Source organism: Schistocerca cancellata, chromosome 11 (genome assembly GCF_023864275.1).
Source record: "Schistocerca cancellata isolate TAMUIC-IGC-003103 chromosome 11, iqSchCanc2.1, whole genome shotgun sequence".
In the NCBI taxonomy this organism is placed as follows: Eukaryota; Metazoa; Arthropoda; class Insecta; order Orthoptera; family Acrididae; genus Schistocerca; species Schistocerca cancellata.
The window spans coordinates 103,129,855-103,145,693 of NC_064636.1; the positions used below are offsets into that span (position 1 = coordinate 103,129,855).

General features: G+C 43.7%; 1 protein-coding gene across 1 annotated transcript in view; it reads right to left on the reverse strand.

Moving 5' to 3' along the window:
- Nucleotides 1–592: 592 nt before the first annotated feature.
- The window catches only part of LOC126108793 (poly [ADP-ribose] polymerase tankyrase-1-like), a 31,470-nt gene continuing 16,223 nt past the window's right edge, over nucleotides 593–15,839 (reverse strand). Inside the window, exons 2-3 of the mRNA XM_049914152.1 lie at nucleotides 7,241–7,736; nucleotides 593–1,290 (exon numbers count right to left, since the gene is read on the reverse strand). Coding sequence (XP_049770109.1) covers nucleotides 642–1,290; nucleotides 7,241–7,725 — 1,134 coding nt within the window. The 5' untranslated portion in view covers nucleotides 7,726–7,736 and the 3' untranslated portion in view covers nucleotides 593–641. The remainder of the gene's footprint in view (nucleotides 1,291–7,240; nucleotides 7,737–15,839) is intronic.

The following is a 15,839-nucleotide window of genomic DNA, read 5'->3' on the forward strand; positions in this document are numbered from 1 at the left end:
TAGCAGACTGTAACTGCAGCGTTACAGCTATTCGGGGAACATACGATTGGAGATTGTTCTTCGATTCTCCTGAGCTACAAGTGAACTGATCGTAAGATTTCACACGATAAGTGCATGATGTAGTGTGAATATTGCCACTTATTTCATTTTGTAATTAATCAAAGAATGAGATCATCTGCGCTGCAGAGAGAGACATAAATTAAATTCTAGAACAGATCTGACTCGAAGATTCATTCTAACCGTACACCTTATATGGCTCTAACGTTGCTACTGTGCAGTTTATACTCGTTGCACAGAGCACATAGCAAATCAGTATGAAATACTTTACAGCAAGTAAAAACTTGTTGGCTACTTACGCTTATCAAATGATGAAGCGTGTATTTTTCAGTTCTCGTTGAAGTTTCGAATGTTGTTCCTAGGAATGTATTTCAGGTGTTTCATTCGAAAGAAAGGTTGTCTCTTGTTACTGAACAGTGTTTACTTGATAATACTTTGACATACCTACCTTCATCTTACTTTAGCTGCAGTTTTACTTCAGTTGTTATATAATGCAAAGAGGGTGCAAATGAGTGACTGTAGGATTAATTTTTTGTATCCTTTATTGAAGAAAAGAAAAAATGTGTAGTGAAACTATTTGAATTCTACTCCACAGACATTTGCTGGACTCCAGTCTGGGAGGCTGTGTCCTTGTTCCCACTGGCCTCAAACAGTTTCGCTGCTTCTTGCAGTGCAGCTGCCGTGACGTCGTGGTTCCAGCGTTCGGCCCTCTCCTGCGGTGTCAGCCCCTCCTGACCGATGGCACTCAGGTCAGCACCGAACCTCACCAGTAGCAGTGCCGTTTTTGTGTAGCCCCAGGTTGCGGCCAAGTGGAGAGGGGTGTCGTCATTCTCGTCCTTGGCGTCTACCACACTCTCCAGCAGAACCTTCAACGCCCCCAAACTCCCATTCTTTGCTGCCCAGTGTACTGGCGTCTGGCCTTCGTGGTCCTTCGCCTGCACATCCGCCCCGTTCTCCAGCAGATACTTCACCACCTCCAAGTGTCCGTACCTCGCCGCCCAGTGCAGTGGCGTCCGCCCTTCCTTGTCTCTCGCCCCCACATCCGCTCCGTACCTCAGCAGACACTGCACCACGTCCAAGTATCCGTCGATTGATGCAGGGTGAAGGGCTGTCCAGCCATACTTCTCTTCCTTCGCCTCCACGTTCGCCCCCAACTTCAGCAGCCTCTCCACCTCTTCCACTATCCCGTCATCTGCCATCTTGATCATCCAGCTGTTCATTTGAGAAAGCTCCCTGCACAAAACAGACACATTCTCATACTTTACTATAAACACACACATACATTATCAAGAAAACTATCAGATGCGAAACAGACAAGAATTCATGAAACGCAACTGTCCAGTTCTAAATTACCAATATAAAACATTCTGCCTTTTATCTTATAGAATTCTGTGTCGCTTGAAGTACACATATATCATTGCATCCCTGTATGAAAACGCACACGCATTTCCCATTAAAAATCCGTGTTCTCAATCACTCAAGAAATTCTGTTGACACGTTTTCTCAGAGTCATACTTGACATTCACTTCCTTTCACCTTCAGATCTAAGAACTGACCTGCACTGAAACAGGTTCTTAATACCTCTATTACTGGTCCTTTGTGTGCAGCAAACGTTTCTGAAACTAGCAAAGACACTAAACATATACAGCTGAGTATTTAAAACAGTTCCCTGACATCTTCATAGTTAATTTCGCAACTCAACCACACCAAATACAGGAACTTATTGTTTGACATGATGCACAGATACGTCTGCATAACACACTCAACCACATACACACATGCATTCACACACACACACACACACACACACACACACACACAGACACACACAATCCACTTGCAAGTAAATTCTTGTGCCTGCCATGTATCTGAAGGCGACTTCAAAACCTGTGGACTTACAGACTAAAGTAATGTCTCATGTAGGTTACAATAACAAAACTTCTTGTAAGTAAACCTTGGCTTTTCCAATACGCCGTATACGTAACACTACTGATGTGTGCACTGAGAAACAAACAATTCTGTTTTCATTGGTTCACCACAATGAAGCTAGCACACAAAGTATATTGATGTACTGCAAACTGTGTTACTTGTGGGGAGAAGCAAAACTCAGCAACACCCATACAAAAGAAAAGCAAGAACATTCTGAGAAAAATAACGCCTCAGCTGTATCTAGAGAATGTCTCTATTGTGTCACCCGACTAGTTTCGGCGGCACGTTACCGCCATCCTCAGGGCCTACCACTGCCAAGAGGGTATTTGATTTCCTTGGCGCATTTGCTGTGGGATCCTTATTGCCAAAAGATATGGGCTGGCTTTTATCATGTCTCTACTCGACAACGTCCTTTCCTCGGTCGTAACAATCCAGTTATTCCTGAACTATGATTTTCTTACAGGAAATGTTCACTTCTGACACTTTGACACACACTATGTGATCAAAAGTATCCGGACACCAAAAAAAAAAAAAAAAACAACAAAGAATTGGGCGCTCCGCTGAACTCACGGACTTCGAACGTGGTCAGGTGATTGGGTGTCACTTGTGTCATACGTCTGTACGCGAGATTTCCACACTCCTAAACATCCCTAGGTCCACTGTTTCCGATGTGAAAGTGAAGTGGAAACGTGAAGGGACATACACAACACAAAAGCGTACAGGCCGACCTCGTCTATTGACTGACATACCGCTGACAGGTGAAGAAGGTCGTAACGTGTAATAGGCAGACATCTATCCAGACCATCACACAGGAATTCCAAACTGCATCAGGATCCACTGCAAGTACTGTGACAGACGCGAGGGGAGAAAACGTGGATTTCATGGTGGAGTGGCTGCTCATAAGCCACACATCACGCCGGTAAATGCCAAACGACGCCTTGCTTGGTGTAAGAAGCGTAAACATTGGACGATTAAACAGTGGAAAAACGTTGTTTGGAGTGACGAATCACGGTACACAATGTGGCGATCCGACGGCAGGGTGTGGCGAATACCCGGTCAACGTCATCCGCCGGCGTCGATACCTCTCCTCAGTGCAGCATTCCGTGAAGAATGGGCTGCCATTCCCCGAGAATTCTTCCAGCACCTTATAGAACGTACGCTTGCGAGAGTGGAAGCTGTCATCAAGGCTAAGGGTGGGCCAACACCATACTGAATTCCAGCATTACCGGTGGAGGGTGCCACGAAGTTGTAAGTCATTTTCAGCCAGGTGTCCGGATACTTTTGATCACATAGTGTATCTTTTTCGGATTTCTACTAAACTTCCTCCTTGCTGATCACCAAGATGACTTCATCTGCATATTCGTCACATACCATCTTCATGTCGAGAAGCCAGAGTTCTCGAAATGTTTCGGGAATTGTCTCCATGTAAGTTGCATGTAATGTTGTGGAAGAAGAAATCCCTGTTGACTTGGACTCCTCAATAATAGTGTAAGTTTTCCACAGACATTGATTCTGGTGTCCTCATCCATTAGAATATAACAGAGGATGCCCATTCGTTAAATGCCATTTTGCTCACACACATAATTAAAAACTGTGTTTAATTCAGTTACGCACTTTGTACTGGTAATAAACATTAGGCGTACGGCTAACTGTGATTTTCAGACTGACGTGACATGGAGAATACACGTGCCTGTACATTCTGTGAACGGCTCTGAGGTGCTCCTACCTGTAGCCATGGTGTGTGGCAGGGGGCTAGAATCTTTCTCAGCTGCGTTTTTAGCCAGGGGAGGTTCGAGAACATTTCTCCACGGCAGCGACACGTCGCTTGACGCCAGTCCTTCTCCCTCCGACAGTTGCTGGCTTCCCCTGGAATGTTGCTCCTGGTTTCCCTCGGCGCCCCTCTCGGGCCCCGAGCGGCCATTGGGCCTCAAACTGCCCCTGGTGTTAGACTACTGTTTACTATGCGCTCTAAAATTTTGTAATCCGCCTTGAGTAATGTTGTCATTCCATAGTCTAGCAGTAATGTAAAGTAAATTCGTAAGGCACGATTGGCTGGGAGCCCCACAGCAAGAACTTTCAGCCTCCCTCGGACAAATCTCCACTATAGCTGCTCATACGATTCCAAAGGTTGTCCACCTGTGGCTGGCGGCTGTGGCCGAGCGGTTCTAGACGCTTCAGTCTGGAACCGCGCCTACAGTATGGTCACAAGTTCGAATCCTCAATTCTATTAAATACCTCCTCATTAGTTATGTCAATACCCATCTAATCTTCAGCATTCTTCTGTAGCACCACATTTAGAAAGCTCCTATTCTCTTTTTGTCTAAACTGTTTATCGTCCATGTGTCACTTCCGTACATGGCTACACTCCAAATACTTTCAGAAAGGACTTCCTGACACTTAAATCTGTACTCGATGTTAACAAATTGCTGTTGTTCAGAAACGCTTTCCTGTACTGGAAGACAGAGTCTAGAATACATCCAGCAAATTATTGAGGACAACTTCTATGTGCTATTCTGAGATGAAGGGTTTGGCACAGGAGAGAATTTCGTGGTGGGCCGCACAAAATCATTCAGACGAGTGATGACTCCAACACACGGGTCTGTAATTCTGTCCTGAACACTGGCAAACACATGGTGGGGGCAGGGCGTGCTGGACGCAAGAGTTCGTCTACAGAGGCTGATATTCGCGCTCCTATTTGGTGCCTTATGCTTACGAGATGTTGAGGTTTAATGTCCTCCACTGCGATCGATAGAACTATTACAAGATTGCCCTCGTGAGTCAGCACCTGATGGGGTGTTTGTGAAAGCTTGCAGCTATGTGGAGACGGTAACAAGTCATCTCTAGGGTGTCGTCTTGCGCACTCAAGGCTTACGCAGTATTCTTCCCTACAGCTAAAAGTTTCACCGGGCCAGTACTTGGAGCCTGAGACACCAGAAATGAAAAATTGTAAACACGCTGCTGCCCTCTGTGATCTGTGCTGCAGTGTTCCTGGTGCAGGTTATAAGCGACACACCCAATACTTATGTTCATCTTCTCTTTATCAAGCATGATGGCTTTTGAAGGTTTCTCACTGTCAGCAGTAGCAGTGACAACAAACAACTTTAATGTGTATTTTGTGTAAACAGGTGTACAGTGATCTGTGCATGTTGGAGAACGAGTCCTCAGCTCTAATCTGCCTGATTACAAACAGCCACTGTGTCTGATTCTGTGCTGGGCAGTGACGAAATTATCCAATGTTCGCTCCGTCCAGAGGCTTCATCACAAAACACAGATAAAAAGTGGTTGTCTACATGGCATTTGAGATAATTAATCACTCTAAGTAAGGATACATGGCTTAAAGAGCATAAAAATTTTTAAAGCTGAAAAAAACTTGCCTCTTCCGTGACTTTTGCTAGCTAACTTACCTGCTAATAAATAAAGTTCGGTTCAGAGATACAGTGACCCATTTATGCGAAGCTAGTGAATGCATTATGTGCTACCTGCAAATGCCTTTTGTAGTTGTCAATCAAGTCAAAATACCACTAAGGAACACAGTGGCAGACACTATAGGTAGTGAGACACATACGTGTATACACACATCGAATAAAGTTTTGAGCCCGCATCTCGTGGTCGTGCGGTAGCGTTCTCGCTTCCCACGCCCGGGTTCCCGGGTTCGATTCCCGGCGGGGTCAGGGATTTTCTCTGTCTCGTGATGGCTGGGTGTTGTGTGCTGTCCTTAGGTTAGTTAGGTTTAAGTAGTTCTAAGTTCTAGGGGACTTATGACCATAGCAGTTGAGTCCCATAGTGCTCAGAGCCAATAAAGTTTTGCATCACCTCGATTCCGAGAGTTTCCGAACCTGTATAGAAAATTGGAATAGAGATCAACATAAACATCATTTCCGCCCTTTTTATTCCTCATGAAAACCACACTTTGCATGTTGTACCACCATACAGCGAGACCTTCAGAGGTGGTGGTCCAGATTGCTGTGCACAGTGGCCAGTACTATGTCCTCTCCATTGGTGCATGCCTGTATTCGTCGTAGTATACTATCAACAAGTTCATGAAGGCACTGTCGGTCCAAATTGCCCCACTTCTCAACGGCGTAGGTCTCTCAGAGTGGTTGGTGGGACACGACACCACGTCGTCCATAAATAGCCCTTTTCAATCTATCCCAGGCATGTTCAATAGGGTTCATGTCTGGAGAACATGCTGGCCACTCTAGTCGAGCGATGTCGTTCTCCTGACGGAAGTCATCCACAAGATGTGCACGATGGGGGCGCGAATTGTCGTCCATGAACACGAATGCCTCGCCAATATGCTGCCAATATGGTTGCACTATCGGTCGTAGGACGGCATTCACGTATCGCACAGCCTTTACGGCGCCTTCCGTGAGCACCAGCGGCGTGCGTCAGCCCCAAACAATGCCACCCCAAAACAGCAGCGAACCTTCACCTTGCAGCACTCGCTGGGCAGTGTGTCTAAGGCGTTCAGCCTCACCGATTAGCATCCTAACACGTCTCTGACGATTGTCTGGTTGAAGGCATCTGCGGCACTCATCGGCGAAGAAACCGTGATGCCCATCCTGAGTGGTCCATTCGGCATCTGTACCGCGCTGCATGTTGTCTTCGTAGCAAAGATGGACCTCGCCACGGAAGTCGGGATTGAAGCTGCGCATAATGCAGCTTATTGGATACAGCTTGAGTCGTAAAACGACCTCCTGTGGCTGCACGAAAAGCATTATTCAACACGGATGCGTTGCTTTCAGGGTTCCTCCGACCCATAATCCGTAGGTAGCGGTCATTCACTGCATTAGTAGCCCTCGGGCGGCGTCACCGAGGCGTGTCATCGACAGTTCCGATATCTCTGCATCTCCTACGTGTCTGAAGAACATCGCTTCGGTTCACTCCTAGACACCTGGACACTTCCCTTGTTGAGAGCCCTTCCTGGCACAAAGTAACAATGCGGACGCGATCGAACCGCGGTATTGACCGTCTAGGCACGGTCGAACAACAGATAACACGAGCCGTGTAACTCATTCCTGGTGGAATGACTGGAACTGATCGGCTGTTGGACCCCCTCCGTCTAATAGCCGCTGCTCGTGCACGGTTTGGTCGGGTTTAGTGACATCTCTGAACATTCAAAGGGACCGTGTCTGAGATACAACATCACCAGTCAACATCTATCTTCAGGAGTTCTGGAAACTCGAGTGATGCAAAACTTTTTTGGTGTGTGTAGAACTGGGGAACACAAGTGAGTGCCTAAGCTCATGCTTACCTTGCCTTGTCCTCCGTGAGTGCCAAGCTCTGCTGTATAACCATCAGCTGTAAGTGACCCTTTAACAGGTTAATAGCGCCAGCATCCGTGAGACCGGGGAAGGAGCCAGTCAGCGCACGCACAGCCCGGGCTGCCTCGAGACTGGGGACGGAGTGAGTCTGCGCAGGCGCTGCCTGGTCTCCCGTACCACTCGGTGTCGGGTGAGTCTGCTGTATAGCCATCAGCTGTAAGTGACCCTTCAAGAGGTTAATGGCGCCAGCGTCTGTGAGGCCGGGCACGGAGCCAGTCAGCGCACGCACGGCCTCGGCTGCTTGTAGACCGGGGACGGAGTGAGTCTGCACAGGCACTGCCTCAGCTGCCACGACGCTGGCTGTGGAGTCGGTCTGCGCAGGCGCAGTCTCGCCTCCCGTGACACTGGCTGTGGAGTCGGTCTGCGCACGCGCTGCCTCAGCTGCCGCGTCCTCCATCTTCGGAGCTTGTGCCATCGGAGATGATCCTGAAACGTGACATCGCCAACTGAGCAGCCCTTTGCCCTTAAACACCACACCTGGTACATTTAGGGGTCACAGGCAGATCTGTGGCAAGCATCAGTCAGGAAAAGTTGTTCACCACAAGTCAGTTACGACACCATGTGTCCTCGTAGTGTCACAATGGTGCCTCAGGTGAAAGCATCAACAACACAATTTTCCAAATTTCCCGAATTATTTCAGAGCCCTTGCTTTGCGAAACATACACTACTGGCCATTAAAATTGCTGCATCACGAAGGTGCCGTGCTACAGACGCGAAATTTAACCGGCAGGAACAGGATGCTGTGATGTGCAAATGATTAGCTTTTCAGAGCATTCACACAAGGTTGGCGGGTGGCCACACCTACAACGTGCTGACATGAGGAAAGTTTCCAACTGATTTCTCAACAGCTGTTGACCGGCGTTGCCTGGTGAAACGTTGTTGTGATGCCTCGTGTAAGGAGGAGGAATGCGTACCATCACGTCTCCGACTTTGATAAAGGTCGGATTGTAGCCTATCGCGATTGCGATTTATCGTATCGCGACATTGCTGCTCGCGTTGGTCGAGATCCAATGACTGTTAGTAGAATATGGAATCGGTGGGTTCAGGAGAGTAATACGGAAAGCCGTGCTGGATCCCAAAGGCCTCGCGTCACTAGCAGTCGGGATGACAGGCGTCTTATCCACATGGCTGTAACGGATCGTGCAGCCACGTCTCGATCCCTGAGTCGAAAGATGGGGACGTTTGCAACACAACGACTATCTGCATTCTTCTCGAACATTTTTCATCGTAATTGTTTGAGGGTGAACTGTAGCTGTAAGTATTTTGCACCTTAAACACCAAATTTATAAATAACTTTGCATTTTCCTCTCGCACCCATCAATACTGCCTAACAAGTGATTAACTGCTGTTTTCATTTTATTTCTCTCTAACTCGTTTTTGTAGTAGTATACGCTAAGGCCAGCTGTACTTGCATAGTTATTCAATAGTGAGAGAATACTTGTATATTCAGCTTTACTCACATAATCACCATAAAATTTCTTCAAGTCGGTTTTTTTGTAGTATTCGCTGAGGTCAGCTTTGCTCACATTGTTATTAAGTAGTGTGAGAATACTTGTGTATTCAGGTTTGGCAACGAGATTACTTAATTGCTTTTCTAGATATCTTTCGGTAACTACATCATGGCCATCTATAGGGTCTTTTACATTTACTAATCTCTTGCTTTTGAAGTCAATATAACCTTTCGTTATTTTAAAAACGATGTGTAATCTTTTCGAAATTGTACAGCCTCACCTTCGATTTTTGAAGTTAAATCTCCCAAGTCAGCTTCACTAGCAGTCGATCTTAGCTGCTTATAAAGTTGATTGATTTTTGAAGCTAATTCCCCCGAGTCAGCTTTACTAGCAGTCGATTGTAGTTGCTTAGCCAAGTCATCTTCTCCTTGCTTTATTCTGTTCCCTGATATATCCGTTTCTTATATCGAGAATTCTATCAAACGACCAGCCGTCTGTAAACAGCTTCAGAACCAGAAAACAGGTGGCCACATGTAAACTGATCAAAATTTTGAATCCTCTCTGCGTTGTAAAACAAGTGATCTCGACCTCACTAGCGCTTGTGGAATATCGCCACCGTTCGAGTCAAACACAAATTTTTCACTGACATTTTTGAAGTAACAATCCAGTGAGTGCCTACGTGATAAGACGTGTCTAGGTTAACAATTCCTGCTTCAACTTTTGCTGATTTTTGCTGTAGTTCATTGACGCCTCTACAATTTGCAATTTTCAGTTGCTTTACTAATTTTTCTATATCAAAATTGGTTAGTAGATGTCTATACTTTTGCACCATTTCTTTGACTTCCTTTTTTTTTTTTAGGCATGATTTCATAGGCAAACTTGACCCTGCTTTTCTTTTCTCCATTCCTAGGTTGTGTCTCCCCTGTTCTGCGAACTCAGCATCTTCCTTCCGTTTTTTATGGACAGCGCTCGTAATTGCCGCGCACCAACGGCCAACGATCCAATTCCGCCTAATGCAGCCAGAATCGGTGACAAGAATCCGCCTTAGTGTTTAACTTCTTCTTTTGCTGTAAGATATTCAAGTAGTTTTTTCACAGCAGGAATAGATAAAGTTATGAGCAAACTTCCGCCTTTTTTTAACTTGACTTTCTGTTTCACCTGTGTTGCAGTGAGAAAATTACCAAGAAAGCCGTGACTTTTCAGTTCGCCGTTGGAAAGCCTTAGCTTAAATAGCTTTGGCTTTTGGCTTGCCGCTAGATGACCCATTAAAATCAATACTACATTCTTTCAGTTATTAACAGGAGAAAAAATTATAATGTCCAACGATTATCGTCTGCTAACCCATGTCTAATTCTCTATTTCCTACATTGTCGCCACATCAGAAATCGGTAGCTAAGGTAGAATAGTCAAAATTTCTAGGTGTATGCATTGATGAGGAGTCGAACTGAAAAAAAACACACTGAGGATCTGCTGAAACGTTTGAGTTCAGCTACTTATGTTATTAGGGTCATTGCAAATTTTGGCGATATACATCTCAGTACGTTCTCGCTTCCCACGCCCGGGTTCCAGGGTTCGATTCCCGGCGGGGTTAGGGATTTTCTCTGCCTCGTGATGACTGGGTGTTGTGTGCTGTCCTTAGGTTAGTTAGGTTTAAGTAGTTCTAAGTTCTAGGGGACTGATGACCATAGATGTTTAGTCCCATAGTGCTCAGAGCCATTTGAACCATTTTTTAACATCTCATTAAATTAGCTTACCACGTCTATTTTCAATCTCTGCTTTCGTATGGCATCATATTCAGGGGTAACTCATCATTGAGTAAAAGAGTGTTCATTTCACAAAAGCGTGTAATCAGAATAATTGCTGGAGATCATCCAAGATCATCCTGCAGACACTTATTTAAAGAGCTAGGTATCTTCACTGTAGCCTCACAATATATATATATATATATATATATATATATATATATATATATATATATATATATATTCACTTAGGAAATTTGTTATTAACAATCCGAACGAATTCAAAAGTAATAGCAGTGTACATGGCTACAACACTAGGAGAAAGGATGATCTTCACTACTCAAGGTTAAATCTAACTTTGGCTCAGAAGGGGGTAAATTATGCTGCCACAAAAGCTTTGGTCACTTACCTAATAGCATCGAAAGTCTGACATATAGCCATATAGCATTAAAAAGGAAATTAAAAGAATTTCTCAATGGCAACTCCTTCTACTCATTAGATGAATTTTTGGACATAGTAAGTGGGTAATTTCCCCAACCCCCACAAGAAAAAAAGAAATAGAAAATATTAAGTGTCATGTAATATTTTGTGTAATGTAATATCTTGTGTAGACACCTTCTATTAACCTGACACGTTCCACGTCATTACGAAGTGTCGTATTCATGATCTATATGGAACAAGTACTAATCTAATCTAATCAACAGCAGTAGAAGCTAATCTTTAGCCTAGCGATGCAACATTGCTGAAAATTCTCTTTTTTGCTGCCTTCTGCAATTCTATATCTACTTGATGCCTATTTTCCAGATCTTCATGGTCTCTGTACGCAGTGTCATGTCTCTTGCAAGCTTCATCCAAAGGATTAATTCCTACAACTCCAAGTGCTAATCTTTCATCTAGTTTAGTAAAAGGCCCGCAAAATTTCATGCCTGGTAGGTGCAAGGCATTGGTAGATTATTCAAGATTTATTGACTAGGCCTTTACCATGCTTTTCTGACTCCCAGAACGTGTGACGGAGATGATTCAGAAAACTAATCAAGTACGAAATTCCCTTCGAATTTTTCACTATGACGTCGTTAAATTTACTTGTGAGCATTTTCGTGATATCTACATTTTCTTTATGATAACTATTATTTCCTGCATTCTCTTCACCGCAAATCACCATCAGCCGGTCAATTAAATCTCTGACGTCATTCATCCAAACATACTCTACAGGTTTTGCTCTATATCTTTTTACAAAACCCATTTCTCCTTAGCTGCTGCCTGGTGACTTTGACGTCGAATTGCTACGTACTCTTCTTAATGACTGCCATATTGGGTTAATGATGCTGTTGTACTTTTTGTAGCCGACTTGGACCATTGTGGTGAAATACTGCCTTCGTTTCTTTCAACATAGTTGTGTATGCTTCAAGGTCATCAGGCACGTATTCGAATGATACGTTCTTCCGAGTCAGCAGTTTCATCAATCCATCGCTGGCATTGAAAGCGTTATCTTTGTCAGAAACAGTGTCATTGTGAAACACGTTACTTCCGAATCGCCTATGTATTGCTTTCCATGGTCAAATCTTAAGCCAAATACTGTATCACGGAGAACGGCAAGTATTTTGATACTTTCAGTCCGAGATATGTTGTCGAGTAGTCTGTAACAGCCTTCGTCTTCTCCCGTTCTTCTTCCTCAATTTGCTGAAGCATAGGATCAAGTCTCTTACGCGTCTCTGACGTGATCGGTTCATCACCGACAAATCTTCTTTCAAAAAATAATTCCTTAGGTGTAGGCGGTATAGGAAACATATCGTCATAATTCCCTTCGTATGGATGTAGCTGTTTATCAACCTCTCGATTTTTCGCTACAGCACCGAAAACTTCTTTCCCTAAAGCATCCAGTTTGTGGATAACTGGCTCTTCTTTCTTATACTTCTCGTATTCTGTTGTCGGTTTCATCTTCCACTCTTTGAACTGACTTTTCAGCTGTTGGAACTTCTTCCTGTTCTTCTTTGCTTCTTTAACAAGCGTTTGATTGTGCTTTGCAAACATCTTTATTTAAGGAGAAAATTTAAAAGATGCGCGTTTACGCCTCACGTTTTACGTTTACGTCTCACGTCTCACTATTTTGCGGGTCTCGACTATAATAGTGGCCCAATCGTTGATGTTCCTATATTCACACTATATCACTCCAATATACGAAGCATGTTAGCAGTTGATGTAGAGAATTGGGTTGGCGCCATTAAATTGTATTGTAGTTGTTGCTGCTGCTACTGGCTGGTTCACTGCTGTATCTTGATGTTCATGTTGGCTCTATATGTATTCGTCTAGGGGTAAAAAGATGAGGTCCCGTGTTGTTGATGTGCTTGTTGATAAATAATGAACGACAGAATAAGTGAACTTCAACTATTTATTGGCATGGTAGCCATCTTAACTCCGCCGACCACCCAAAGACGTTGTCACAGTGCAGAGTAACACTTCTTTTACAACATCTTTGGACTGTTTTTCCACATAAGATAATAACATACACACTTTACAAAAGTTCTGTCAAGACTGAGCTGACGAGGCTTCTAGCTGCTTGTATTTATAACCTCGTCAAAGAACGACTAAGAAGAGATGTGGTTTATAAGTCAGGCATCCATCTGCTATCGTAAGTTGTGCAAAAGAGTTATTAATTTACATCGAGTGACATAATTTAATAGGTCATTAAAATGACAGACAGATTTGTCAACCTGTCAGAACAATTCTTTGTTGCAAAAAGGCCGTTTTTCGAAGGTACATCTATTGACTTCTCTCATTTGCATACATAAGTAAATAACGTGAATTATTAAAAATTACAGTGGTTCTCGTTTAAAATAAATGTGTTTACATGAATAGTGAGTGAAAATAGTCCTAGTGAATAAATAGGTTTCACTGGATAATTTTTATTTAAGGAGATCCAAAATACGTAAGTTGACAAATATTATTCGTATTTCATATTAATTATTTCAGTTGAATATAGTGCTTTTACATAATGACATCTGCTGTATCAGTGTTCAAGTGATGTTACTTTTGTGTGGGTCAGTTATTAATTATATTTTAATGGATTGACTGTTTATGTAGGCATGTTATGCAATCATTGCTAACATACACAATTACTTTTCTATTATCATAATTGCTAGTTAAACTTGTTGAATTAGGAGGGTATCGCATACTTGGTTATAATAAAGCCTTTAATAGGTTACGTTACACGCCCATCACAAAAATGCAGGCACACACGTGGACGACACATTAATGTTATTGCAACGTGTCCCTCTTTCCGTCGAAACGACGTGTGGATGGTGCAATGCGTTTGCAATTTAGTATGACGCGTGTGTCCCTCTTTCCGTCGTTTCGACGGATGGATAGCACTCACTACGTTTCATGTTTACTGTAATTTTTACTGCTGATAAATTCAGCATTCTGTTACACGAGGATCATTTAGTAATTAAAGAGAGAAATTGGTCTGGGGAAAAAACTGTTAGTAGGGCAAATTTGGTACTTTTTTGGCTTTAAGTTGGCACAACTGGGATGAACCCTGATGAGCTCATGTATGAACATTGTTTTGTTTACAGCCTCAAAAATGCATTTCAAGACGGCAAGTCCGCTTGAAACGTCCACATTAGCTGAACAACATTCTGTTATTCGTTTTTTACTTGCTGAAGGCGAGAAACCGGTGAATATATACTGTAGAATGTCTAAGGGGTATTTTGAAGGTTGTATGAAGCGTGCAAATTTTTACAAATGGGTAGAGCAGTTCAGAAATGGTCGCGGCTCTGACGAACACCGTTCTGGCCGACCAGTTGCAGTTTCAACTCCCTCACTTGAAAGTCGAATTGATGACATTATTCGTGCCGACAGCCGTGTGACTGTGGAAATGATAATTGATGAGGTTCAAGTTAGTACTGGTACAGTTCATAACATTATCTGTAACAAGCTGAAGTACTGCAAAACATGTGCAAGATGGGTCCCAAAGGAAACAAGGTTGAGAGTGTGCACAGAACTAAAGGAACGTTATGAAAGAGAAGGTGAGCACTTCCTCGACAAAGTTTTTATTGTGATGAAACTTGGGTTCGCTAGTGTGAGCCAGAATCAAAAAGACGAAGCATGGAGTGGAAGCACACCAAGCATCAGCAGGAAAAGTAATGCTGACGGTGGTTTGGGATGCTGAAGGTCCAGCTTTTTGTGATTATCTCGATTTGCTTTCAAACAAGGTGGAGAGACGTCGTGGATCTCAGAGGAGAGGTGTGATTCTCCAACAAGACAACGCACGTCCTCATATTGCTCAACTAACCCGTGAAAAAAATCGACAAAATGGGCTGGGAAGTACTGCCTCATCCCCTTTACATTCCTGAGTTGGCAGCTAGTGATTGCAATTTGTTTGGTGCACTGAAGGAGGCATTACGTGGGATGAGGTTCCAGGACAACGATGACGTGAAAATGTTTTTGGGAAATTGGTTCAAACATCAAGATAAAGAGTTCTTTGCAGGCGGAATAAAAAAGCTTGAAGCTCGTTGGAACAAGTGCATTAATGTTCAAGGGGATTATGATGAAAAGCAGAAAAAAAGTATTGTTTTGTAAATATAAACGCTTCTATCTCCAGACCAATTTGTCTCGAATGACCCTCGTATCTGTCTGGTAAGAGAATCTTACACTCGCCATCGAGCTCTAGAGATGTTAGAGATGTTTTATATCCGTATCTTGTATTTACGATGCTGGCGTTTATACTTTTGTATGAACGTCCTTCTTCTAACTCGCTAAGCCTCTTATGACACACTGGCGCGTTCACGTTATTGAGGTTCGTCTTCAACTGATTTCGTTCCATTTTTACTATATATATATACAGGGTGTTACAAAAAGGTACGGCCAAACATTCAGGAAACATTCCTCACACGCAAAGAAAGAAAATATGTTATGTGGACATGTGTCCGAAAACGCTTACTTTCCATGTTAGAGCTCATTTTATTACTTCTCTTCAAATCACATTAATCATGGACTGGAAACACACACCAACAGAACGTACCAGCGTGACTTCAAACACTTTGTTACAGGAAATGTTCAAAATGTCCTCCGTTAGCGAGGATACGTGCACCCACCCTCTGTCGCACGGAATCCCTGATGCGCTGATGCGGCCCTGGAGAATGGCGTACTGTATCACAGCCGTCCACAATACGAGCACGAAGAGTCTCTACATTTGGTACCGGGGTTGCGTAGACAAGAGCTTTCAAATGCCCCCATAAATGAAAGTCGAGAGGGTTGAGGTCAGGAGAGCGTGGAGGCCACGGAATTGGTCCGCCTCTATCAATCCGTCGGTCGCCGAATCTGTTGTTGAGAAGCGT